The sequence below is a fragment of the Sinocyclocheilus anshuiensis genome, unplaced genomic scaffold (genome assembly GCF_001515605.1).
Source record: "Sinocyclocheilus anshuiensis isolate Anshui unplaced genomic scaffold, SAMN03320099.WGS_v1.1 scaffold436, whole genome shotgun sequence".
In the NCBI taxonomy this organism is placed as follows: Eukaryota; Metazoa; Chordata; class Actinopteri; order Cypriniformes; family Cyprinidae; genus Sinocyclocheilus; species Sinocyclocheilus anshuiensis.
The window spans coordinates 3,337,744-3,365,634 of record NW_015560618.1 but is presented as its reverse complement, the minus strand read 5'-3'; the positions used below and the strand labels follow the sequence as shown (position 1 = coordinate 3,365,634).

Sequence of the window (27,891 nt, the reverse complement as noted above, 5' to 3'; positions counted from 1 at the left end):
CTCTCTCCTCCTGTTTGCTTTGGTGTGGCTGGTTAAGTGAATGACGTACGCAGTCCGTGACGGACAGATCGTTAACGGCTGGTCTATGTCTATGTGGTAATACAGTACATCGGGCAGGATATCCAAACACCGGCCCACCTATCATTCATCGTCCTCAAATATGGCTTTACATCTGAAAAATGTATGTAGTAAATCTGTTCATGAATAAAGTTCAACATAAACATATACTATTTAAATACCAATAAAGTGGGGGTATAGATGCTTTTATCAGTGTTTTTTTTTTGTTGATAAATGTGACTCAATATAACATTGCGACTACAGTAAAAAAAAGCTTTTACTGTTCTAAAAACAGATTTGTGAGCAGTATTGGAATTGAAGATGTTTGAAACACACATCACATCATTGGCCCTGTCCCAAATGGCACCCTAGACGGTCTTCCTCTGAGTCCGCACTTTTGTGACATAATGCCGCTTTGACTGTCGGGTAGAAGTCTGCTGCGGAGCTCCAATAGCTCGCCTCACTGCGGGCTCGGCAGAAGTGCGCATTGAGGGTGCATAGCGGCCGCAAAGGCAACTTTACATGGCCGCTAAATCTAATGTTAACCTAGAGAAATGTGTCTGCGGAGTGTTTTTCGCTGAAGAGTAGCGCCCTCACTGCCTGGTAATTTTTGGTCATACAGATAAAAGTAATACATCTTTCGAATCTGTAAAGACTCTACGTTTATTTGTGTGCACTCAAAATAACAACGAAACGTTGCGCTTCTGTAAAATAATTAAAGCAAACCGGATGCACTTTCTGCCGTTTCGGTCTGTGAACTTGAGGAAAAAACTTCGAAACTCTGTGTATGAAAAATACATCTATAGAGAGTGAAATGTCTACTTTCGAATGAAAAAAAAATTAAATAGAAAACGTGTGTGTTAGCATGGATGATTTACATTAAATTTAATGTGTGTGCAATGCGTACTGTGCATTGTTTAAGCTGGCTTTCAGTTCATTACAATAACAAAAAACTACATTTTGGATTTTTATTCAACTAAAGTGGGCATGCTGTGATCTGTACTGTATTTTTACTGTAACTGACAGATTCTGGCCAAAACAACAACACGGAAGTGGGAGGGAATGGGAGTCATTATTCTGGGATTGGGACGGGATTTTCCCCCAGTTTTTTCGTGGGATTGGGACGGGACGGGATTTTTTTATTTTTTTTTTAATTGGGACGGGAGAGGTTGGAAAATCCACTCCCGTGTCACCCTCTAGTATGTATAAGGCCAAATGCAAATGCTAATAATTTACACTTTCAAGGTTCTTTATTGACATCTACCGTTCCACGAATAACCTTTAACCTCTATTGAACCTTTCCATTTCACAAAGTGTTCTTTAAAAGGTTGTTTAGATTATTCAAATGTTCTTCACACTAATAATTAAATGGAATTAAGAACTGTTCACTGAAAGGTTCGGTGGGAAATGGTTCTTCTGTGACATTACTGCAAAAAAAAAAAAAGTTACTTTTAAGAGTGTAAAAGAACTATTTATTTAATTGCTAACATTTGAGTTATTTTGCATGCAAAATGTGAAAGTAGTATTACATGTATTCTTTCAGTAGTGACTTCCCATAAGTATTCTAAATGTTATCGATTGATTCATTTTGTAATTACTTCTCAAACAGAGTAAATCATCTGAAGAGAAGAACATTTTTCTTTTGTTTAGAATTAATTACATAAGAGATACTACTCTGACCACCAGGACAGTGGAGGATGTGGAGATGGCATTTGATCATCCCATAAATATTTACATTGTATTGCATAACCACAATTCAATGCAAAGTGATACAAATCTTCTGATAATAGCAGTCACACAAATAATAATAGAGCATAGCTTGAGGAGACGGTTGAGCCTCTGCAGTTATAAACGCTCACCATCCAGGTTTTGGTTGGGTTTGAGGTCAGGAAGCATCAGCTCATCTGCATGATTTGGCATTAGAGCCGCGGGGTCCCTGTCACAAGGTTGATCCTCCAGACAGTGTCTGTCCAGCTGTTTGAACACACAGACCTCCACTGGGTCAAGAGCAGAGGATAATAGTTTCAATAGCATTTACATAACTAACTGCCTTTATTGATATATGCTGAGAAAACCACCAAAAATAATGATTAAACACAACAACAACAAAAAATGGCTTTAGAAATTTTTTTTTTTTTTTTTTGGAAATGTTTATTTTTGTAACTCCATTTTGCAAACTCATGGGAGATTTTTTATTCTTGTACAATTTCTGTGAGTGATATTTTTAAATTGTTGGTAAACATGTAGATTGAAGACTTTGGATGTTTCATCATGTCTTAGGCTATATTTTTCTCACACCATGAGTTTGAAGTTTTTAAATCAAGACATCAACACAAGGATTATATGTTTTTTTAAACTTTGAGAGTTTATTACGTCACTGGATATCATATAACATATTTTGTGAACTATTAAACTGTTTTACAATGGCATCATTTTTTTAGATAGGCTAATTATGCTCTTTGTTATTTTGCATATCAACATATTTAGTGTAAATATGGTTTATAGCAGGTGTTAACAGTGATTAACAACTATTAATTGTGAAGGACGGGGTCGGGTGGGGTTGCTATAAACCATTAAAGTTCATTTGATTGGAGAGAAGAACCACCTCGCCCTCCTTTTGTCAATCACTGTGTCACACCCCCCACCACCACACAACACACCGATCGGTTACGACTCCGCACGACCCCCTGCACACCCACAGACCACCACAGACAGGGCAGGGGGCAACTACCGACTAAAAAAGCTTGAGGCCGAGAGGTCGGCACATGAAACCGAGGTGAATCACCGTATCTGACCGCTTTTGCTTCAAGTCAAGTCACCTTTATTTATATAGCGCTTTTAACAATACAGATTGTGTCAAAGCAACTGAACAGCATTAATTAGGAAAATAGTGTGTCAATAATGCAAAATGACAATAGTAAACACTCATTTTTCAGTTAAAGGCAGTTCATCATTGAATTCAGTGATGTCATCATCCAGCTCAGTTCAGTTTAAATAGTCTCTGTGCAATCAAGTCAACGATATCGCTGGAAATGAAGTGTCCCCACCTAAGCAAGCCAGAGGCGACAGCGGCAAGGAACCAAAACTCCATCGGTGACAGAATGCAGAAAAAACCTTGGGAGAAACCAGGCTCAGAAATCAGATGAGTCCTCTGCACAATGTGACTTTGCTGCAGCCTGAAAATCATCCGCGAAGCCTTAACAGTACTCAGAGAGTGTGAAATGAGAGAAGTGAATAGTTTAGAACGCGAAGGTCTTTGAGACGTCACAAGACGATTACGTCACGGAATATCAAATATTCTTTTTTCTTTTTTGCTTCTGTAAAACCTCCAGTTGAATTTAATCTTCACGTGTAAGTTATGGGGATCAACTAAATATATATGGGTGGATATTCAGGAGTTAATTTGAATTCAAAAATAATTAACATTTTTATAATGTAGCCTAAATATCTCATCAAAAATGTCTTTTAAATGCTGTTTATGTATTGATTTAATTGTTTTGCCTTTGTCTCAGACAGACTTTCAAATGTAAACAATGGCAGTCCCTTATAAACAGGAATTACTACTGGTTTAAAATGATTTAAACAAAGTGAAAAACCTATTCAGTATTTGTTATGATTTACATAATTTTTCAGTATATGTACATTTGTTTCATACATAAGTGTACTTTTACTAACAACACAACAGTGTCAAATGTGTAAAGAAAAAAAAATAAGGTAACAATTATTTTTTCCGTTATGTGTAATTTCCAATTTTGTCAAGTTACACAAAAACGGTGACGATTGTATTAATTATTTAGGACATATGTGCTATCTATGAAATTGGCTTTAGCAAGACAGGGAAGTCTGAATTTTGTTCCAAAAATGTTTAATATGTCATTTCCACCACAAAATATTGCTACAGATATGTCTTTTGAGATGTGGTGGAAATGTCACTTTCATAAAAGAGAAAACGATGACTGACAGTGTTGGGCATACTAGTAAAAGTGTGAAAAGTGCATTTAAATGTTCAACTTTTAACATATCATATTATTATTATTATCTTGTTGATAGTTTGTTGCTATGGTTACTCATTGTTTTTATTCACCTGTTACTTGTTTAGTAATCTGGCCATGCTGTATATTTGTATAACCCTCACCCTGTCCATTCTCATTTGTGTTTAGTTGATTGTTATTCTCCAGTTTCTCCTGCCTGTTTGTGGATTTTGGTTTATTTTTAATAAAAGAGGCTGCTGTACATGATCCTGTTTCAACTACTTGTCCTTGCCTGCAGCCCACTGTCACATTATTATTGACTGATTGATGAGCAGGAAGGCACCTTCACTGCAGTAAGGGAAATGAGTGGGTTAATTAAATAATCTCCACACATCAGAATTGGAGCTTAACCTTGTGATAAACGATGTTCCAGTAATGTCATCTGGATGAGCTAGCTGCTGTTGAGGGATTCTGAGCAGGATAATTTTCTGCTTTACTGCCCTCAGAGTACTGGCTAGCCGCTGGCGATTGAAAATCTGCTGAGATTAGAGGGGAAATGTAGTGGAAACCCAGAGAGAACAGTCGATTCAATTCATTTAAAAGTATTGTTTCTGCTTATGCATGCGTCATGCTGTGTGTGTAGCATGGTGGAGAATGGAGATACAGCTGTTTGAAGTGCAGTTCGAGTATTCTGTGTATAAACAGTCCAGCGAATGGTGAATGAAGAATGGGAATCCTGTGCATGCCTGCTGGTATTTTGAAGTGTGCTGTAGTACACATGCTGTGCTGTTTAATTTACAGGAACTCGTCCAAGAAGAGGCAAGCAGGGCTGACTATTTGAGCAAGATATTTTAAAGAATGTTGCAAGCAAACAGTTACTGGTATTGGCTTCCATAGTATTTTTTTTTAAGTAAGTGGCTACCAGCAACTGTTTGTTTCCCAAAGTTCTTCATGCCTTTATGTTCAACAGAAGAAAGAAACTCACAGGTCTGGAACAACTTAAGGGTGAGTAAATGATGTCAGATTATATATATATATATATATATATATATATGCAGTATACATATATATAGTCATGTCATGTATAGTCATGTATATTTAGTCATGTCTATAAATCTATAAACCTTACCTGGGAAAAAAGTGTGATAACTAGCCCCAGTCTCCATTATATGAATAGCAAAACACTAAGCTGACGTCTAGACATTAGCAAGCACACACGCTCCATGGCATTTGTGCAGGAGACATTCAATTTGATTCTCTTTCACAATAATAATTGAAAATTTCAACCTAATTTGCATAAGAATGCAAACTCATCTGAGTTGAACTGGTTTATTTGAAATAAATCATGCATAAAACCCTTATGATAGGCCGTATGGTGTTTGTCGGGTAGCACTGAATAATTCTCCAATCATGAGGAAATAGATTATTGTCGGATGATCACTTGGCTTATACCGTCCCTGTCATATCGCAATTCGGAAGCTGGTCAGGATTGAGGGCACGAAGAACTGAGCCAAAACAGACAGGCACTTGAGGAAAAACTTCCTCCAGAGCCCACTGTAGACGTCAGAAGTTAAAGTCATCTTTCAGATAAACAACAAGCCCTGCCACACAGTGTTTCACATGCTGTATGTCACGCTTTTTAGATGCCCAGCAAAAACCTGAACTATTTTTAAATCGGAAGATTTTGCAGACGCTCCAATTGGCCAGAGCTTGAAACATGAAAGAAGTAAACTGAATTAATGCAATAGGTTTACTTGTACATATACTTGTTTATTATTATATAGTTCACCCCAAAATAATTTTTATTTACTCAAAATTATTATCATTTACTCACCATCAAGTTGTTACAAATCAAAAAATATATATTTTAAAGAAAGTATGTAACCCAACAACTGACAGTTTTTTCATACTATGGAAGTCAATGGGTACCGGCAATTATTTGCTCCCCAACATTCTTCAGAATATCTTCATTTGTGTTCAACTGAAGAAAGAAGCTCATATAGGTTTGAAACAACTTGAGAGTGAATAAATGATGACTGAATTTTCTTTTTTTTTCTGAACTATCGTGAAATTAGCAATTTATGGTTCTTACCTTTGTCACTGGCCATGTTGAGCTGGAATACAGTGATTATAAAAGACATATTCATATTTTTTGACATTACTTTGTGTTATTTGAGCTGCGAGGAGATACAAGGTTTCCTGTGAAGAACAACTTGCTTTGTGTTCAACATGTAATAAAAGTCTCTCTCTGATGTGACTTCTCAAAGCAGTCACAGTCTGGGTTTTCTTCTGCTTGTGCTGAAGTGGTGGAGAGTTTCCAAAACACTGTCAGCGTAGCGCAAGCTTCCTTTTAGGGTTATTAAACATGACAAGAGTCCTCCATTTTGTGTTAACGCAGTTTGAGCGATGTGACATGGATTATTATTGCAGACGAGGTGACTTTCTTTTTCATTTCATTCAACTTTAGCATATGGAAAAATGTCTTTTAAAACTATACTTCAGTGCGAAGTGAATGTTATGTGTGTATATAATGTGTTATGTGTGTGAATATATATGTATACACACACCCACACACACATGTTGGTTTTTATGGTTTATGAGGACTCTCCATAGGCGTAATGGTTTTTATACTGTTCAAACCGTATTTTCTATTGCCCTACACCTACCCTACCCCTAAACCTACCCCTCACAGGAAACTTTGTGCATTTTTAGATTTTCAAAAAACTTCATTCTGAATGATTACATTTATAAGCCTTTTAAATTACGGGGAATTTATATGATTAGTATTATTATTTTTAAGGTTTGAAGTAGAAATGCAAATTCAATACAATCAGGCACACTTGTTTTTCACAAGGGTCATACACACTAATCATAATTGTCAGCTAAACAACAATACACAATTTTCAACTCAGTGTTGTGGATACAAACCACACAGGCCTGATGTGTATAAGTTATAACTAGTTATTATTGGTACAATATTAAACACACTTTGTTTGAATAGGACTTTTTTAAACTTGAAAAAATAAGCATTTTAAGATTTAAAAAAAATGAAAGCAAAGAAAATTGAAATGAAGAGGAAATAACGAAGGGTTTACACTGTTTCTAGATCACTAATCAAATGTAAGCAAATGTGTTACACTGAGCATGTGAACTCCTTTGAACAAAAATAGATTTCCTTTCTTCTTTCAGATCATGCTGGAATCATGCATGGATCATCATGAATGGATCATCAGCTTTTGCACAAACTAGTAGAGTCTCATGCCAGTTTCAATGATGCTCTCATTAAAGTAAAACAGGGGCATAACAAATATGTTAATTTTAAACTTTTTTTCTTAAACTAACATTATGCAGGTAATATTCTTTGATGTATTTAAAAAAATATGTATTAATAAATATGATATAATTATGTGTTTATTTATGATATAATTATGTATATATATTTTTGTTTTTGTTTTGTAAAATCATTAATTTAAGAAATGTGGTGTCAGCCTTGTATATAAACACATGCATGTCATAACTAGGGCGAGAATGAATGTATTGTTCTTGGTTGAAAGCCAGTGAGCAGCTACGTCACTAGTGCGATTGCTTTAGTGAAATATTACACACTGACAATTCCAGTCATCATACGTAGAAAAGATGCTGACAGCACTTGAAAGGTCATTCGTCTCACTATAAGGAGGAGGAGACGTCTGCAGAGAGTTTGTATGTGTAGTGAGCATTTCTCTTCATTACTTTACCGTGTAATGTCAGATTACTGCTCAGTCTGATCTGCTGGAGAAGGAGAGATGTGTGAGGAGCAACGGAGAGGCAGGACAGTCATGAGTAGCAGTCCTTCAGGAACACCAGTCTGAGAAACACCATTTCAACCAGACTTTACTCGGGTAGGTTTTCCTTTCATCTTGCCAGGCCATTAATGAAATGAAACTTATTTTAGACATTAATGCATTGCAAAAAAATCATGCAAAAACAAAAAGGGGCACTAACACAGATATTTTGAAACTTTGCAAAAGAAGATTCTCATTTTGTTACCAAATAAATAATTTGAGCATTACATTTTAAATAAAAATGTTACTAATCTCACTAATATTTCTGCTTTAGACAGCATTTGTTATGATAATAAGCAGCTTGTTTGTTGTCATAAAAATTACAAATATTGATTGACAAAAAATATAGGTTGAGGTTGTGTATTTGCACATCTTATTTGTATATTTATCATAGTTTACTGATAGATGTTTGCCGTGTAAATTAGACAGTTACAATACTTTAAGTGTTAATATTATACTGCAATTTAGGGAATTGTGGAAACTAATTCTTATTAAATTAATGCTACATTTATTTATTTAATTAATTAAGTATAGACGTGATAACAATTCCGTTTCTATTACAAGTCAATGAAATTAATCTTTTTACAAAAACGGCATTCCTTCGTAGGGATTTTATTTGATTTTGTTATAAATTATTTTATTATTTATTACGTTTAAGTCAAGTCTATTTATTATTTATTAAGTGTGTTTAAAAATAGCTTATTATTGGTAATGCTAAGGTATTACAAATGTCATTTAATATCTTTTTTCAAAGTAAGTACAAAATGCATTCCGACTTATGGATTTTATTTTGAGTATTTAAGTTTATTTATTATTTATTAAGTCTGTTTTAAACTTGCTTATTATTGATAATGCTAAGGTATTAGAAATGCTTATGTTTAATATATATGTTTATATATGTTTAATAATTGTTGTGTGTATGCATCTGTTTTTGTTTATTAATTGTAATTTATTGATAGATGATTATTTTGAATGTATTCTGATCTGCAGTTGTACTCTTGCAATATAAAGCAAAAAGTCACATAATGTCTTCTAAAAAGAAGAATATCAAATAATGTGGCATATCTGAACTGAAAGTGAACATTTGATTCAGGCTACAGGGGAAAAACAAAAAAGATTGAACTTTTCCAGCTGTGTTCTAAAAACATCTTAGATAGGATTTGTTACTAACTGTCTGACTAATTACAATGATAACCACAAAAACAAACATACTATTCCAGAGTTTATTTCCATCTTTAAGTAGCCACTCCTGAACAAACTAAAAGCGCTTAAGAACAGTAACTCAAGTCTTCAGGCAATTAGATCTCCAGAAGCAGGGCTGAGCACCACATATTAAATATCTCATACCATAATGAATATGTTTATTCAATTTGGTTTGGGTCTGTTTACTCTAATTTTAACTGAAAAGTATACAAGAGACCTACTTGTTACTGTTCAGAATATACACTGGCCGAAACTATGGCTCATGGTGGACCAATAGTGTTCACTCCAAACACAACAACTGTACCATTATTAATGTTAATTATATATATTAATATATACAAAAATTATGAATAGGCCTACATATATGTCTATTCAGAAGTTTTTTTTTTTTGAGAAGTTAGTTTATTTCATTAAAATATGATAAAAACAGTAATACAACTTAAAGTGGCATTATTACTTTTTACAATTTAGTTTAATTTGAAATAACTGTTTACTATTTGAATTTATTTTAAAATGTAGTTTATTCCTGCAAAGCCGAATTTTCAGCATCATTACTCAATGTAACATGATCCTTCAGAAATGATTCTAATATGCTGATTTGCTGCTCAATTATTATTAATTATTATTGGTGTCAATTATTAATAATGGTTCTTTCTTATTATTCTAAAACCGTTTTTGCTGCTTACTGGAAACCACCATTCATTTTTATAGAAAGTTTAAATGAATTTCAAAGGAAAGGAAAGGATCATAAATGTCTTTAGCCTACTGTCCCTTTTGATCAATTTAATGCATCCTTGCTGAATAAAAGTATTAATTTCTTTCTCTCTTTTTTTTAATGTTACCCCAAACTTTCTGAAGGATCATGTGACACTGAAGACTGGAGTAATGATGCTGAAAATTCAGCTTTGATCACAGGAATAAATTACATTTGAACTTTTTTCATCAAATTGTACTAATATTTCACAGAATGTATCTGTTTTACTGTATCTTTGGCTTTTTATTGACCCTGCCTGTTTTTGCACCTGCTACACCTCTGCAGGTAATTTCCTGGTGAGAATCAATGATCCAGTACAACTGCTCATCTCCAGACTCGCTGTACGCCGCTGTGAATGCGTCATGGTGCTCCACCAGAGAGGACGAGTGTCACAACAGAACAGCGAGCCAGTCAGACCTCTGTCTGAGCCACAGCGCTTACCTGGAGAAGTACCTGGGCCCTTGCCGTTCACCCTTCTTCCTGCCCATGTGCGTCACCTACCTGCTCATCTTTGTAGTCGGCATGCTGGGCAACAGCCTGACTTGTATAGTCATCGCCCGTCACCGCGTGATGCGCACAACCACAAACTACTACCTGTTCAGCTTGGCCATTTCTGACCTCCTCGTGCTGCTGCTGGGTCTCCCGCTGGAGCTATATGAACTCTGGAGCAACTATCCCTTTCTGTTCGGCGTCGCTGGCTGCTACTTCAAAACCTGCCTGTTCGAGACGGTCTGCTTTGCGTCTATCCTCAACGTGACCGCCTTGAGCGTCGAGCGCTACAGAGCAGTGGTGCATCCTCTGCAGGCCAAACACGTGGCAACGCACGCTCATGCCAAGCGCGTTATCCTCGTGCTCTGGGCCGTCTCGCTGTTGTGTGCCTTGCCCAATACCAGTCTGCATGGTGTGGAGACGTTGAAGCCCCGTTTTGGACTCACTTTCCCCGATTCGGGGGTGTGTACCGTGGTGCACGATAGGTGGATCTACAACTTGCTGGTGCAGGTGACAGCGCTGCTCTTCTTCATCCTGCCGATGCTGACCATCACCGTGCTGTATGTGCTGATCGGCCTGCAGCTGCATCGAGAACGGGACTGTTTTGATTCAAAGATCGGGCTCAATCAGGATGGGGTACATCAGAGGGCACGTCATCGGCAAGTCACAAAAATGCTCTGTGAGTGCCGTTTCCCCTGCTACACCTTCCGTTGGATGCTAGTAATGGTTAAATGAAAATATAGGTGAATTTGTTTATTCTTTCAAAAAGATGTGAAGAAATGTAGCATTACATGGCTTGCTCAGCAGTGGATCCTCTGCAGTGAATGGGTGCCATCAGAATGAGAGTCCAAACAGCTGATAAAAACATCACAATAATCCACAAGTAATTCACACCACTCCAGTCCATCAATTAACGTCTTGTGAAGTGAAACGCTGTTTATTTGTAAGAAACAAATCAATCATTAGGATGTTTGAACTTGCTTCTGGCCAAAATACATAATACAGCTCATAATACATAATATAGCTTCCTCCAGTGAAAAATTCCATCCCGTCGTCTCTCACAGCGAAATCCACCAACATATTTGTTTAGAGCTGGACTGTTTTCGCTTGTAAATGGTGCTTGATCTGTGTATATTTCTCTCCTGATTCAGACGAGACGAGATGAGATAATAATATTATGGGTAATTGACTCGTGTTTAAGCCACACTGGTAGGTGAATTTACCATTAACCATTTAACAGGTTTTTACTGTCGCATTTTTACAGTCTTTTATCATTAAATTCATGGTCATTTTTTACAGTGCAGAGGCAACGGTTTGAAGTTAAAAACATCTTAATGATGGACTGGAGTGGTGTGGATTACTTGTGGATTATTGTGATGTTTTTATCAGCTGTTTGGACTCTCATTCTGACGGCACCCATTCACTGCAGAGCATCCATTGGTGAGCAAGTGATGGAATGCTACATTTCTCCAAATCTGATCCCATGAAGAAACAAACTCATCTACATCTTGAATGGCCTGAGGGTGAATACATTTTCAGCAAACTTTCATTATTGGGTGAATTATTCCTTTAATCATTCAGATGCAACATGAAACAACATTCACAACCCATTTTCTTTTCAGATTTCCAAGTGTAAACAAATCTATGGTCTTGGAAAGCCTGGATATATGAAGTAGAATAAGTTCAAAAGTGTGATTTCTTTATCCCAGAAAAGTCATGTAAAATAGTAAAATCCATGGGTGTTATTTTCATACATTTTATGAATATACATTTTTCTAGATATGCCAAGCTTTCAAATATTTTACTGGGTCGAAATTTTAAGTAAAAAAAAAAATCCTCATCCTCAATCTTTGTCCAGTAAATATTGTTGTGGACGATGATGGGCCTTGGAGTCAAAAAGACTGGGAACCACTGGTATAGCCAATTGAGTATGATATTTTTTGACTTTGAATAAATTCAGTTCATTTAGATATTACCATGAAGCACATTTCACAGGTTAAAATTAAAGTGTCCTCAGTGACTTCATCCCAAAAACAGAAACCAGAAACCAACACTTTAGATTAGTGAGCGCATATTCACTGTTAACTAAGAGTTTTTCCTCAGTAAACTCCTAATTTGCTGCTTATTGATAGGAAGTAAGGTAGATGTTGCAGTAGTTATGTTTAGGTTTGGGGTCGGGGAATTAAAAATGCAGAATATGTGCTTTATAGTACTAATAAACAGCCTGTAATATGCATGCTAATAAGCAACTATTAAACACCACGGGGTTTACTCTAGGCCTCTGGCCTCCGCTCACTCAAGGCCGCGATGCAACGCAACGCGTAAAAAGACAGTATAAGTCATTAAAACAATAATATACAGTATGTGGGAAATAATGTGTTTTTTGAACCTTAAACCGCATAAACACATTTCATTACACCAAATACACAAAATAATGTTCTTTTTAGCAGCATCATATGACCCCTTTAATAACAATCTTCCAATGTTCATTATTCAGAGCTGAAAAACTCAAATATTCTTTTCTAAATATTATGCTAGAAAAAGAGATAAAGAGTCAAATCCCAGCTTTTTTAATTATGACACATTCTTGTCCTGTGCGTGAGCTTTTATAATCTGTCCTGATAAACAAAAAATACTCATCTGTGCTTTATCAGCCGCATGCCATGTTATTATAAATACAAAGGGGATCTGATTTAGTAATAGCGTCAGTCTGCATCTGGCTTATTGTAATAACTGGTCAGCACTACGCTGTGTGGCCTTCCTCAACTGATTTCAACATGTACTTTGATACTGAGATACAAACAAAATACTTAAGATCCAGTCATGTATTCTCAAGGTCATAAACACTGTCAGTAGTGCAGATGTGTGCCAGGAGTAACAGTTTGTTTAATAGATTTAAACACATCTGGACACTTAAAATGAGTGAATGTCATTGCATTAGATAACACAGTAGTGTCGTCTGCAAACAAATGATGTTAGAACTTTTCTCAGAACCAACGTCACTTTTCATAGCCCATTTTTGCAATGACTATTAAAGGAATAGTTCACCAAAAATGACTTTTTGCTGAACATTTATTCACCGTTAGGCCATCTGATGCAGATGAGTTTGTTTCTCATCCAAACAAATTTGGAGAAATTTAGCATCACATCACTTGCTCACCAATGCAGTGAATGGGTGCCGTCAGAATGAGAGTCCAAACAACTGATAAAAGCTGTGTGTTTGTAGGAAACAAAGTCCTCATTAAGATGTTTTAACTTCAAACCATTGCTTCTGGCCAGAATATGAGTCTGTGGCTTTCTCCAGTGAAAAAGTCATCTCATCTAAATCAGAAGAGAAATATGCAAAAACAGCCCAAAACGGTTCTAAACAGATATGTTGGTGGATTTAATGTAAGAGACGACAGGGGATGGACTTTTTCACTGGAGGAAGCGTCATTATGGATTATAGACGTTCATCATTTTGGCCAGAAGCAATGGTTTAAGTTAAAATGCCTTAAAGGGTTAGTTCACCCAAAAATGAAAATTCTGTCATTAATTACTCACCCTCGTGTTGTTCGAAACCCGTAAGACCTTCGTTCAACTTCCGAACTCAATTTAAGATATTTTCGATTAAATCTGAGGGCTCTCTGACCCTCCCATAGACAGCAAGGTAACTACCACATTCAAGGTCCAGAAAAGCACCAAGATGATCGACAAAGTAGTCCGTGTGACATCAGTGGTTCAACTGTAAAGTTACGAAGGTACAAGAATACTTTTTTGCGCAAAGAAAACAAAAATAACAACTTTATTCCACATTTTCGTCTCTACTGCGTCACTTTGGACGTGCGTTCACGACAGATGATACTTTGTTGATCATCTTGGTACTTTTCTGGACCTTGATCGTGGTAGGTACCTTGCTGTCTATGGGAGGGTCAGAGAGCTCTCAGATTTCATCAAAAATAACTTAAATTGTGTTCCGAAGAAGAACGAAGGTCTTATGGGTTTCGGACAACACGAGGGTGAGTAATTAATGACAGAATTTTCATTTTTGAGTGAACTAACCCTTTAATGATGGATTTATTTCTTACAAACACACATATTTTCATTTCACAGGATGTTAATTGATGGACTGGAGTGGTATGGATTACTTGTGGATTATTGTGATGTTTTTATCAGCTGTTTGGACAGCTCATTCTCATTCTGACGGCACCCATTCACTGCAGAGGATCCATTGGTGAGCAAGTGATGTAACACTAAATTTCTCCGAGTCTGATTCCATGAAGAAACAAACTCATCTACATCTTGGATGGCCTGAGAGTGAATACATAACCTGTGTTTTGGTGATTTTTAGTGAATGTATGAATTGAATGTTTTAGTAAATGTATCAGGTTCACAATAGTCTCCTAAAAGTCTCTGAACATGATCCACTAATCTTTGAAAACCACAAGTAATATAATATAAAATATAATATATTTAAAAGGTATCATTTGTCTGATTTATTATTATTATTATTTGGTGTTGAACTGAATTTATTCTACACACTTACTTTAATTTGTCATTTCTAAACACTTGCTGTGTATTTGACAGGTGCATTGGTGATTGTGTTTGGAATCTGCTGGGCCCCATTTCACATCGATCGTGTCATGTGGAGCTACATTGATGACTGGACTGCAGAGAACCACCATGTCTTTGAGTATGTGCATCTTCTTTCTGGTGTCTTCTTCTACTTGAGCTCAGTGGTCAATCCCATCCTGTATAACCTCATGTCTTCACGCTTCAGAGAAATGTTCCGTGAGGTGGTGTGTCAAAAAGACCATCGTCAGCTCTCAATAAGTAAGATCACATTACGTAGTGTTGTTTCTGCCTCTTTTTCTGCCTCCAATTCGGTCTCATTTTCTGTCAAATTCAGCCCTCGTGGGCTGCCACACACTCTGTAGTTATTTTATTCAAATACTATCATTCATAGTTGCGCTGTCAACGTATTCAATGCTGTGTATACAATTACATTAATGAGTGCTCATGTAATCATGTTAATATTCAGAGATACTGCAAAATAGCCAGTATACGCACAGATATATACAAAAACAATATATACACTTCCATTCAAAAGTTTGGGGTCGGTACAATTTATAAATGTTTTTAGGGAAATCTCTAATGCTCATCGAGGCTGCATTTATTTGATTAAGAATACAGTAAAAAATACATTAGTAATATTATGAAAATATAATTTGAAAAAAGCTTACACTTTATTTTAAGGTGTCCTTGTTACAATGTAATTACACATTTAAGTACTGAGTAATATTAATTAACTACATGTACTTACTATATGATTAGGGTTAGGATTAGGGTTTGGCTTAGGGTTACTTGCATGCAATTATGCATAATTTATTGTTATTATAATACTAAGTACACGTGTAACAAGGACACCGCAAAATAAAGTGTTACCGAAATAATTGCTTTCCATGTGAATATATATTAAAGGGATAGTTCACCCAAAAATGAAAATTTGATGTTTATCTGCTTACCCCCAGGGCATCCAAGATGTAGGTGACTTTGTTTCTTCAGTAGAACACATTTGATGATTTTATTTGTCTGTGCATGTTTTTTTTACTCTCATAGATTTTGTTACCATTGCCATGCATTATACGACTGATAGACTGCAACTGTTGGACTTAAAAATCATCAAATGTGTTCTACTGAAGAAACAAAGTCACCTACATCTTGGATGCCCTGGTAAACATCAAATTTTCATTTTTGGGTGAACTATCCCTTTAAAATGTCATTTATTCCTGGATTTTCAGCATCATTACTCCAGTATTCAGTCACATGATCCTTCAGAAATCATTCTAATATTCTGATTTGATGCTCAAGAAACATTTATTATTATCAGTGATGAAAGCTTCATATTTTTGTGGAAATTGTTATACTTTTTTTCCAGGATTCTTTGATGGGAAAGTTCAAAAGAACAGCATTTTTCAATAGAAATAGTTTGTAACAATACAAATGTCTTTGCTGTCACTTTTGATCCATTTAATGCATCCTTGCTGAATAAAAGTATAATTTTCTTTAAAAAACAATAAATAAATTAGACCCCAAATATTTGAACAGTAGCATGAGTGCACACAAAAAAGAACTCTTTACACTTTGATATCAAAACAGTATCATTTCAAATCTCATATAACACACATTTTCTTGTGTTGTTACATTTTTAATAAAACATCAATGTTTTACTTTGCATGTAAACACACTTAGTGATGTCATCAGATATAAGCTTCTCTAAAGCCTTTCTTCAAAATGAAAAACATTAACAAAGTAATTTATATCAAGTAACTTATGTTTTTCACAGATATTTGGAAACAAATTGGTATATGTGTCATAGCCTTATGGGCAGCGCTCTGACATATGGTGCAGCTGTGTCCAAACATATGTCTTTAAAAGAAAATGGTCAGTTAGTTCGTATATTTCTTCTCCGCCAATGTAAAGAAGCCAAACCATCAAGTTTTACGTGTCACCAAGCAACACACAGACTGAAAGCCGGACTGGAGCAAGGTATGTGAGTGGAGCGGAGCGAAAGAGATTTCCACTGAAAAACACTGATGCTCTGACTTCCAATAAAACAGCAGAGTATTGACAGTAATTGTAAATCTTAAGTGTTTCCAGTAACCAAGCAAGTTTCCCATCATTCTCACTGACTGTAATATCTACTGTAGTGATGCCACATTTCGTATCACTGTGATGATGTGATGAGGTTATATTAGATATATATGCATTATATATGTTTTGTATTTGTTATAAGTTGTGTTCTACATGGTTAAAAAGTGCAGTTCCTTCTACTAGTGAGCAGTTCAGTGACACACAATGATCCACCACATTTAAGACAACTTCTGTTCTGTAGGAATGTAGTTATCACAGTGAATGTGAAACATTCAAAATATATTATATAGATGAATGATGAGAGCTATAGCCTTGTCATGTTGATTCTGCAGATGTTTGTATAGTGATGTTTCTCTGAGCTAATTTTTAAAGGTGACATATCATGAAAATCTGACTTTTCCAGGTTTTAAGTGCTATAATCAGGTCCCCGGTGCATCTACCAACCAAGGAAACGTGAAAAAGATTAACCCAGTAACTTTGTTTTGGGAAGCCTTTTTCTGCAAGCGTCTGAGAAAACGAGCGCGTCTGATTTCGCTCCCTTGTTGACGTGGCAAAGGGATCTCATTATAATATTACCGCCCCTTAATCTGTACATTTACACCCACTGCGCCGTCATTGTGATTTTGCAAGCGACAACGGTGTACCAGCTCTAATGCCATGGTGAACGTTTGAGCAAAACATGCTAACTGTTCTGTCTTTGGCTGCACAGATGAGCACAGAACACTATTTATGGCTCTTTTCCACTGCATGGTACGGCTCGGAACAGTTCACTTTTTGGGGGTTTTCCACTGGGTACAGTACCTGGTACCTAACTTGTGTGTGAATGAGAACTTAGTTTAGTACTTACATGCTGTGACAGCCGCTTTCTGTACGTGTGCTTCGGATGAGTGCTCTCAGAAAACCGTATATATGAAGTTTAAACTCATATGGTTTAAAACGCATGATTTCAGCATGATAAACATGATAATCAGAACCAAAACAGATGTTTTCAGCAGGTACGAGCTGTAATGGCGCAGCTCTATTCTAGAAAAGGGGGCGGGGAGCAGAAGCTCATTTGCATTTAAAGAGACAGGCCCGAAAAACAGCGTGTTTCTGCTTCCACTCAAAATAGGCATTTTCAAAATGATATAATAAATGATCTGTGGAGTATTTTGAGTTGAAACTTCACAGACACATTCTGGGGACACCAGACACTTATATTACATATTGCAAAAAGGGGCATAATATGTCTCCTTTAAGGATGGAATGCTGATGATAACAGATCTCTCCAACTCCAGTTTAGTGGTCCCCTCCACCTGTTTACTTTTCCATCTTTATCTGTCTGCTTCTTCCCTACATGACGCAGAGCAATACATCAGCTGTCAGATTCAAGATTATAAAAAGTGCTTGCATTTCACTGATTATGTCATGGGACATTGTCAATGGCATAATATGCTAAATAATGTACATATTTATACATTATTCTAAGTAATGTAAATATTCCTAATAGCCAGATCTGGAGGACAAGTACAATATACTTTGAATAATTTGTCATTACACTTAATATCTTGTGTTGTTACTCATGTTCTTGTTTTTAAATGTTTTTTCAATTAATATAAATTCATTTGTATTCCTACATAACATCATGTTTATTTCAATGCTTTTTATTTCTTCATGCTCGGAAATCTAATCATTTTAGTTTAACTTAATGTTGAACACGTTCAATGAAATATGCATCCTTATGTCAACTGCATTAGCTATCCATTAAAAAGAACAGAAAAATCCGTTGAATTGTCAGTCACACTTTTATGTTATAATAATGATTGTATTAAAGTTAATATGTGTGAAAACACTTCATAAGAACTGCACTCATTTTTATAACCTGCTTTGAAATATGCAATTAAATATCACTGGGTTTCATTCCACCAGTTAATGCTTTAATAAAATAATAGCTATTATTAAAACTGACTTTTTTAGCATTTAAGTATGAAGTATTTTAAGTCATCCTCTGGCCCTCAGAAGTCCACTGAGGCCCCCTAGTGAGATCATTTTGAGGGAGTTTATAAATCGAAGGCAGTGTGTTGTGTATTAAAAAAAATTTCATTTTTGGTGATTGATTCTTCCACCATTGTACATAAACAAAATTGCAGAAAACAACAGTACAACTTCTATACATTGCATTTCTGAAGTCTGCAATGCATGACCGTAGAGAACTTTGTAACATCAGCCCAAACTTATAGGTCCTATGATCCATTAAAAAAGAATATCAGAAGTAGCACAAGTAAACACATAAGACAGACAATAGCCTTTATACCAACAAACAACATAACAAATATAGCATCTTATTAATAAACTTGCCCTTACTACAGAAAAGTGTCTGCCAGAAAAAAATACCCTTAAATACAGTCCCTCTAAAACAAGTACAAACAATGAGAACTGAAATTTTACGTCAGTCAGTAGATTTTCAGAATTTGACGAATTAAACTAGACAGATTTCTTGGAGGTCTCCTGTACAGCAGCGTACTTCCTCTCAAACTGAGCCACATCAAACTTCCGCTTGCAGCCAGCATAATTCATATAGCGAATTTTGCCAAAGATGGGCCTCTCTGCCCAGCCCTGGTCATGGATGCCACAGATGGACCACATGCAACCTGCAAGAATATTAAACAAAATAATTCATATAATCAAATACAAAAAAAAGTTCAGTAAGAGGTCAGTTTTTGAAAGACGTTTCTTATGCTCACCAGGGCTGCATTTATTTGATCAAAAATGCAGTAAAATCTGTAATGCTGTGAAATATTATTACAATTTAAAATAACTATTATTTTTATTTAAATATATTTAAAAATGTAATTTATCCCTGTGATCAAAGCTGAATTTTCAGCATCATTACTCCAGTCTTCAGTGTCACATGATCCTTCAGAAATCATTCTAATATGCTGATTTGCTGCTTAACAAATATTTTTTATTATTATTGATATTGAAAACATTTGGGCTGCTTCATATTTTTGTGGAAACTGTGATGCAATCACATTTGTTACATTAGAAATGCCTTTACTGTTTTTGCCTTTACTTTAACCGGTTTGATTAATTTAATGCATCCTTGCTGGAAAAAAAAAAAAAGTATGAATTTCTTCTATTCTTTCTTTCTTTCTTATATATATATATATATATATATATATATATGACCCTGGAGCACAAAAGCAGTCTTAAGTCGCTGGGGTATATTTGTAACAATAGCCAAAAATACATTGTATGGGTCAAAATTATAGATTTTTCTTTTATGCCAAAAATCATTAGGATATTAAGTAAGGATCATGTTCCATGATATTTTGTAAATTTCCTACTGTATATATATTAAAACTAATTTTTGATTAAGTAATATGCATTGCTAAGAACTTCATTTGGACAAATTAAAGGCGATTTTCTCAATATTTTGATTTTTTTTGCACCCTCAGATTCCAGATTTTCAAATACTTGTATCTCGGCCAAATATTGTCCTATCCTAACAAACCATACATCAATGGAAAGCTTATTTATTCAGCTCTCAGATGACGTATCAATCTCAATTTCGAAAAAATTACCCTTATGACTGGTTTTGAGGTCCAGGGTCACATATACATATAACTCTACTACTACTTTAATAATTTATTATAAGAATGTATTTGATGTGCTAGAGCAATCAAAGCATCAGGTTTCTCACCCACATATCCGTTGGGATCGCAGCCATCTAAAGACAGACGGTCATTCAGATATATAGCAATAGAGAGGGCTTCTTCAGGAGATGCAGTCCATTCCAGGATCTTCTTTGCCCAGTACATGCGCAGAAACCCATGCATCTTCCCTTCTAACACCAGCTGACGCTACAACACACCAGGAGACTTCATTTCAATGCATTTACTGGCTCGATTCACTGGGTTTGCCATTACAGCAGTGGTTTCGAGACAAAAATGACAAAAACTATACTATGAAACCACCAGAAAACACACTTCAATTAAAGCGTTTCAAGTGAAACGCTAATGTTGAGCTACCTGTGCAGCGTTCCACAGCTGGTCATGGGTCTTGGTGTTCTCCAGCTGCTCTTTTGTGTAAAGGTACTGTCTGCAGTCCTTAGCGTGATCCTGCAGTCTTCTTCGCCCAATCATACGCACCTGTGAGATATACAATTTAAAACTTTTTGAGACCTGCAGAAAGCCTGCGAGCGATTAAAGCCACTGACACAGCGCTCACCTGAAATGTTGTCATAGTTGTGGTTGTAGAAGCAGAAGTTGTCGGCGAGCTCCCGGCGCACCACCAGCTCCTCAGTAAAAGACAGCACAGACTCGCTGGCGTTCTTTTCTCGTTTGACCTGCTTCACCACACGCTGAGCAGACAACTGACCTTCAAGAGAAAACATGCCAACTATTATAACCCCTAAACTACATCTAGAAGTGGATGGTGTAAAATAAAGATCAAAAATCAATCTCTCACTCTCAAGTTTTTCCAAACCTGCAGGACTTCAGTGGGTCACAAAATAAATTGTAATATTGTAACAATACTGTTTTGAACCCCATTTATAGCACTGCATGAACAACATAAAAAAAAAGCACTAAGGCCCTGTCCACACGAACGCGGTTATTTTTTAAAACCGCAGCTGTTTCTACGCGGTTAGGCCGTTCGTCCTCACGCAAACGCAGCACCAGGTCACTGAAACCGAACATTTTTGAAAACGCCTGCCAGGGTGAAGATTTTCAAAAACGCCGGTTGCAGTGTTATCGTGTAGACCTGTTCGGAATCTCTGCTTTCTAGAATACTGCAGCTTTACAATGACACCAATTCATTCAAGTCCCCCAAAAAGGCTTGTCGTCCACATAAGACAAATGCATGAGAGGACAGGATAATGCAGAGACTCAGGCCCTGTCCACACGAACGCAGGTATTTTCAAAACCGCAGCTTTTTCTATGCGGTTTGACCGTTTGTCCACACACAAACGCAGCACCAGGTCACTGAAACCGAACATTTTTGAAAACGCCTGCCAGGGTGAAGATTTTCAAAAACGCCGGTTGCAGTGTTATCGTGTAGACCGTGAAACCGGAGTTTTTGGCTTGTGACGTCAGCGTCTGCGCTGTTATCTCCGCCTACTGGAGACTTTTTCAGGCTTCTGATTGGCCAACATGGCTTTACGGTTGAGATTATATCGCCACCTGTTGGTTTGGCATGCTCTTGACAGTGCTTCATAGCATGCGTTTGCGTTTTCATGTGGACGGAGATTTTTTTAAAAACGGAAGAAAGAAAAACTCCCGTGTACGTGTGGACATGACATAAGACAGAGTGTAAACGGACCAGCGTGGATCCATGGGGAGAGATGGCTGAGGGCGTCACAGTTGGGATTGTTTCTGTGAGTGGCAAAGAGACGCAGCCGTTGGTCAATGAAGGACTCCAGCATGGCCATGCCGCCACAGGAGCCAGGCTGAGCCCAGTCCACCTCTCCAACACTGCGCTCCACCTCAAGACACGACAGCACCTCCTCCCAGTCCACTGGCTGAAACACAGATTTTGAAATGAAGAAGATGGGAAAACACCTTTTATGTAGAACCAGGGTTTACAGTCATAATGCATTTGAGAATGCTAACAATGAACAAAACATGTTCAAAACAAAACGTGCTTCACAGATTACAACAGGCAAGTGATCAGCTAAGGATAAAAAAAGAAGGAAAACCAGTTTTTTCCCCATTCAATAAAAACAACAACAACAACAACAATAATACAAAAATAATATATTATTATTGTTGTTATTGCTAGTTTAGTTAGTTTAGTTTAATAATAATAATGAAATTAATTCTAATAAAGAATAATTATTATTCTTTAAATATTTTTTGCTTCTTTTTTTAAATAATATTAAATTTAAATTTTAAATAATTTTAAATAAATGAACAAATGAATAAATATATTATCATTCCAAATCTACTATTTTTCTGCAAAAAAAGATTAAATAATAATAATAAAAAAATATTATTTAATTTATTATTATTGTTATAATTTTTTGGGGAATAATTCAATTTATGATAATAATTATTAATACTAATCAACAATAATAATAATAATTGGTCAAATATTTTTATTATATATTATTTAATATTATGAAAATTAAATCAATTAAAGAATACTATTTTACTGACAAATAAATATATAAGATAAATAATATAATAATAATAATAATGCAAAATATATATTGTTTTTATTGTTGTTGCAATTATTATTAATAACAACAATTACATTAATTATAATAAGCATTACCACTAGCTAACAACAACAACAATTAAAAATACTTACTGTTATTATTATAGTAAAAAAAAAATAAAAAAATGAATCAATAAAGAAATATTACCATTCCACTAATACTATTGGGCTGAAAAATAAAAAATATATACATATGAAATGGTAACCTACATTCACCCAAGTTTTTTTTCTTATTTTTTCCCCCTCGCTTGTTTTGCTTGTTATTTTAATATTTAAACTTCATTTTCAATTTTATTTCATTTATTTTATTAAATACATACATTTTAAATGTATTTGAAAATCTGCATTTTTTTTTCATCAGATTTATGCAGTTCATATGATCATACTTCAGGTCAGAATCCATCTAAAAATTGACATAAAAACGGAACAATCACATCTCTGGAACAGCTACAGTAGAATCCTTGATCAAACCTTTGCTGTACGAGAAGCAGAGTGTGGGTGAGTGTCCACAAGAGGAATCTCTGAGAGGAATTCTGGCAGAAGTTTAGTGATTTTGCCTCGTATCGTCCTGGCCCCATATTCCAGCTTCTCAGACGCTTCCCAGCAAGGCACCACGTTATGTGCATCAACCTTGATTCAGAGCGGCAGGAAAATGTAACACGGTTTCAAATCAGTACACGAGCACATGGCATGCAAGAACGGAGCACATGCACAAGACAAACAATAATGACTAACACACCTGAATGAAAGGGACGTCAGACGGAAGGTGTTTCTTAACAGTCTCAATCCACTGGAGAGGGATCCTGAGGGGGTTAAAGTCAGTGACAACTGCTCCAAACTTCCCGTTTTTAACAAAGCTTGGCAGCTTCTGTCCAGGTTCTCCTGACAGCAGATGGAACTGAATATCCAGGCTTTTGCATTCCTGTAACAAACAGATTTTATTCAAATACAATTCATTAAATGTCCCTACTACCTAGGAGTGCAGCCCTGGCCAATCAGAAACACCAGTTATGGAAAGGGGTGTGGTCTATTTCTGTAGCTCAATCTAACAAATAGTAAGACACATCAAACACTCAATGACAGATGTAATGATCTCTCTCATTTAAGTGGAGGTGTAGTATTTCTGTACCTTTGCCACTTCTCGCAGTCCTTTCAGCATAAAGGCGTACTGTCTGTAGGTCGCTTCCAGATATCGAGGCACCAAACAGAAGCAGATGTGCAGAGGAAGTTTCTCAGCCAGAGCCAGCTGCTGAGCGTAGATCAATGCCCAGTTATCTGCAGCACAAACAACACCAATGTACATCACCACTCAAAAGTCTGTGGTCAGGAAGAGTTTTTAATGAAATGAATACTTTTATTCAGCAAGGATGCATTAAATTGATCAAAAGTAACAGTAAGGGCATTTATAATGTTAAAAAAATATATATATTTCTAAATAAACACTGTTCTTTTGAAATTTCTATTCATCAAAGAATTCCGGGAAAAAAAATGCACCATGGATTTTCACTTTTGATGAATGTATTTTTATTTGAATGTCAATGTTTGTGAGATTTAGCCAGTTGAAACAGTGTTGAGGTTAATTGATATTATTTTGTGTCTCTGGAAAATAGTGATCTATAACATCGTATTTAATATTAAAGGCTTTTATGTCGGCTGTTTTTTAATTTAAATTACATGAATATATATATACTGCATATGCGTGTATTTATATATACATAATAAATATACACAGTACACACACATATTATGTAAACTAAAACTTTTATTTTGGATGCGATTGATCGTTTGACAGCACTAAAAATATATACATATCCATAAGAATTATATTAAAAGTCATATAGTGGTAGATGGAATCCTTGAATAATTTAGCAAATGTTTCTATTTCTTTCCTATAATAACACATTGGCTGATGCATCATCATCCTGCACATGCTAAACTTAACTAAATATGTTACAATTTAAAAGTAAATGCACATTGTTCAATCTTACCTTATCTTATCAGTCTTACCCTATTAGGCAGCACAACAGGTTTCGACACTGACAATCATGAGACTGGGCTAATGATGCTGAAAATTCAACTTTGTTTGCATCTCAGGAATAAATTATACTTTAAAATATATTAAAATAGAAAACAGTTAGGTAACACTTTACTTGAAGGGGTGTGCATAAGACTGACATGACACCTACATAATCATGACATGACACGTCATGAATATGAAGGGTTTTTTTTATGCATGTTTATGACAACTGTCATACCCTAACCTAACCCTACCCTTACCCCTAACCATAGCCCATAACAAAGACATCTCAAACAATGTCATCTTTGCATTAATAATGACATAACTGAGCGAATGACACTTAATGACAGTTGTCATAAACATGCATTAAAAACCTTTCATATTCATGACATGTGTCATGTCATGATTATGTAGGTGTCATGTCATTATTATGAAGGTGTCACGTCATGATTATGTAGGTGTCACGTCATGATTATGTAGGTGTCATGCCATGATTATGAAGGTGTCATGTCATGATTATGTAGGTGTCATGTCATGATTATGTAGGTATCATGTCATGATTATGAAGGTGTCATGTCAGTCTTATGCACACCCCTTCAAGTAAAGTGTAACCAACAGTTATTTTAAATTTGCAATACTATTTCACAATATTACTGTTTTATTGTGTTTTTGATCAAATAAATGCAGTCCTGGTGAGCATAAAAGACTGAGCAACTTTTTTTCTCTCTGTATATACTTCACCTTGGACTCTTTGGTCGCGGGACATCCAGTAGAGGACCCCATCGGAGCCCTGTTTGATTTTCTGTGTGTCTGCTAAATAACGGAGGCGCTTTTTGTTGAACTCGCATCCCAGCGCTGCTCTGCGGAGCTCGGTCACTTCCCGCAGCAGCCAGCCGGTCTCTCTCGCTCTCACTCCCTCTAGCCTCGGCTGCTTCCCCCCGGCGCTGTCCGCTGGCTCTCTCTGGCGCTTCAGGTTGCGCTTGTTTGCAGACATACTGATATAATGTGGAAGTGTGTTTGGGTCGCTGATGGCACGGAGGAGCAGCGCTCTTCTTAGGTTTCTGATGTTGTACAAACACGTAGAAAACAACCTAGATAAAAACAGCAAGGTCATTTGCATATGGCTCACGATGCATAGCAAAAAAAGAGCTCATTAAAGAAACCGTTTACCTAATATTAAGCATGCACTTCCGAACACGTGAAACCAAATGCACTTTTGATAATTCTGTCGCTGCACAATTTTCTCTTCTTCTTCTTCTAATGTTTACTGGCGGTTGGCAGACTCACAATTTTCTCACGTGCAGCTGGCTGGTTTTGTAACACCGCTCATTGACCAATGACTGCTGGAGGCGGGGCTTACGCTCCTGCTGTGTTACCCAACGATTCGTTTTCCATAACAATAACAAAGAATTTGCTGCACCAAATTTGACGAAGTGCACTAATTACACATTGCCATGTAGCACTCAAATACAAGTAATCATCATATATTTAAAGCATTACTGCATTTTACGATTGGTACAACTTTTTTTTAATCAACTACATTTCCCAAGAGCCTCAGCGCGAAGTGCGTAAGTCCGCGCATGAGCAGAAACGTTGAGCGCTCAATGAAAGAAAGCTGGCTAGTTTGCTAGTGTTGTCTTGTCAAGCATATTATTCACAGTTAGTTACAGATATATATACGGATGGGTCGAAGGATCCTGAATCTGGAAGGACAGCAGCAGCAGTATATATTCCTGCATTTAAAATAAAAATAGCCAAAAGAATATCAGATCATATGTCTGTATTTACTACAGAATTAATAGCTATTATATTAGCACTACAATGGATTGAAGAAATACAAGCAAATAATATTGTAATATGTACAGATTCAATGTCTGTTCTAACAAGTCTAGTGAGTGGAAAATCTGCAGCACGGCAAGATTTAATATATGAAGTATTACAGTACTTGTTTAGAATTAGACAATCAGGGATAATGGTATACTTCCTATGGGTACCGGCTCATACTGGGGTGGAGGGAAATGAGGAAGTGGACTGCTTGGCTAAGATGGCTCTGAAACACTCACATAATGAAATTAATAGCAATTAGCAAATCTGAAATCAAGAGAATTATATCAATTGAAGTAAGAAAGATATGGCAAAAGTTATGGGATAGTGGAATAAAAGGAAGGCATCTTTACCAGATACAGGGGTGTGTAGGTGAAGAGAGAATAAGATGTGGGAGTAGGAAGAAAGATGTTATTATAACAAGAATGAGGATTGGACATTCAGCTTTAAATTTCAATTTACACAAAATAGGGAAGCATGAAAATGGAAGATGTGATAAATGTGGGAATCCAGAAACAGTAAAGCACATTCTTCTAGAATGCGATGCGTATCAAAGAGAAAGAAATCAACTTAATTATAAATTAGGTTTGATGGGACATGATAAAGTATCACTCAAGATATTACTAGGGAATAGACGAATGCAATCAAGAATTAAAGAAGAAGTGTTCAATTATCTAAAAAAAAAGACAGGAAATATGGAAATAATATAAAATGTAATTGTGGTATTTTTTTCCCCCTTTTTTTTTTTTAATATATATATCCTTCTCGCTACCAAATCTCTGTTCACTCCTCACTCCAGATCAGTAGGTGGCGGTAATGCACCTTTAAGTTGGTTTGCCAAAACTGCCAATAAACAGAAGAAGAAGATTTGCTATGACAGTAGTGATGGGAAGTTCGGTTCTTCTCGTGAGTGTGTGTGTG

The 27,891-nt window shown here is 36.0% G+C and overlaps 2 protein-coding genes across 2 annotated transcripts; one reads left to right on the top strand and one right to left on the bottom strand.

Annotated features, from left to right (window-relative positions):
* The first annotated feature begins 7,732 nt into the window (after positions 1-7,732).
* LOC107681759 (neuromedin-U receptor 1-like) lies at positions 7,733-15,243 on the top strand. The gene is made up of 3 exons (XM_016478079.1): positions 7,733-7,909; positions 10,095-10,977; positions 14,865-15,243. Exons 2-3 carry the CDS (start codon positions 10,116-10,118, stop codon positions 15,212-15,214), a joined length of 1,212 nt encoding a protein of 403 aa, XP_016333565.1. The 5' UTR covers positions 7,733-7,909; positions 10,095-10,115; the 3' UTR covers positions 15,215-15,243.
* Positions 15,244-19,203: 3,960 nt separating this feature from the next.
* On the bottom strand, positions 19,204-26,415 carry LOC107681838 (deoxyribodipyrimidine photo-lyase-like). The gene is given in 11 exon segments (XM_016478190.1): positions 19,204-19,561; positions 20,614-20,773; positions 20,942-21,035; positions 21,037-21,061; positions 21,141-21,290; positions 22,233-22,431; positions 23,601-23,759; positions 23,869-24,051; positions 24,259-24,404; positions 25,888-26,237; positions 26,317-26,415. Coding segments are annotated over 11 exon segments (1,647 nt in total). The 5' UTR covers positions 26,331-26,415; the 3' UTR covers positions 19,204-19,394.
* Positions 26,416-27,891: the final 1,476 nt, after the last annotated feature.

Coding starts and splice junctions, on each gene's coding strand:
- LOC107681759 (XM_016478079.1), top strand. CDS start 10,116: ATGATCCAGTACAACTGCTCATCTCCAGACTCGCTGTACGCCGCTGTG. Junction 10,978..14,864: donor GCAAGTCACAAAAATGCTCT/GTGAGTGCCGTT, acceptor TGTATTTGACAG/GTGCATTGGTGATTGTGTTT.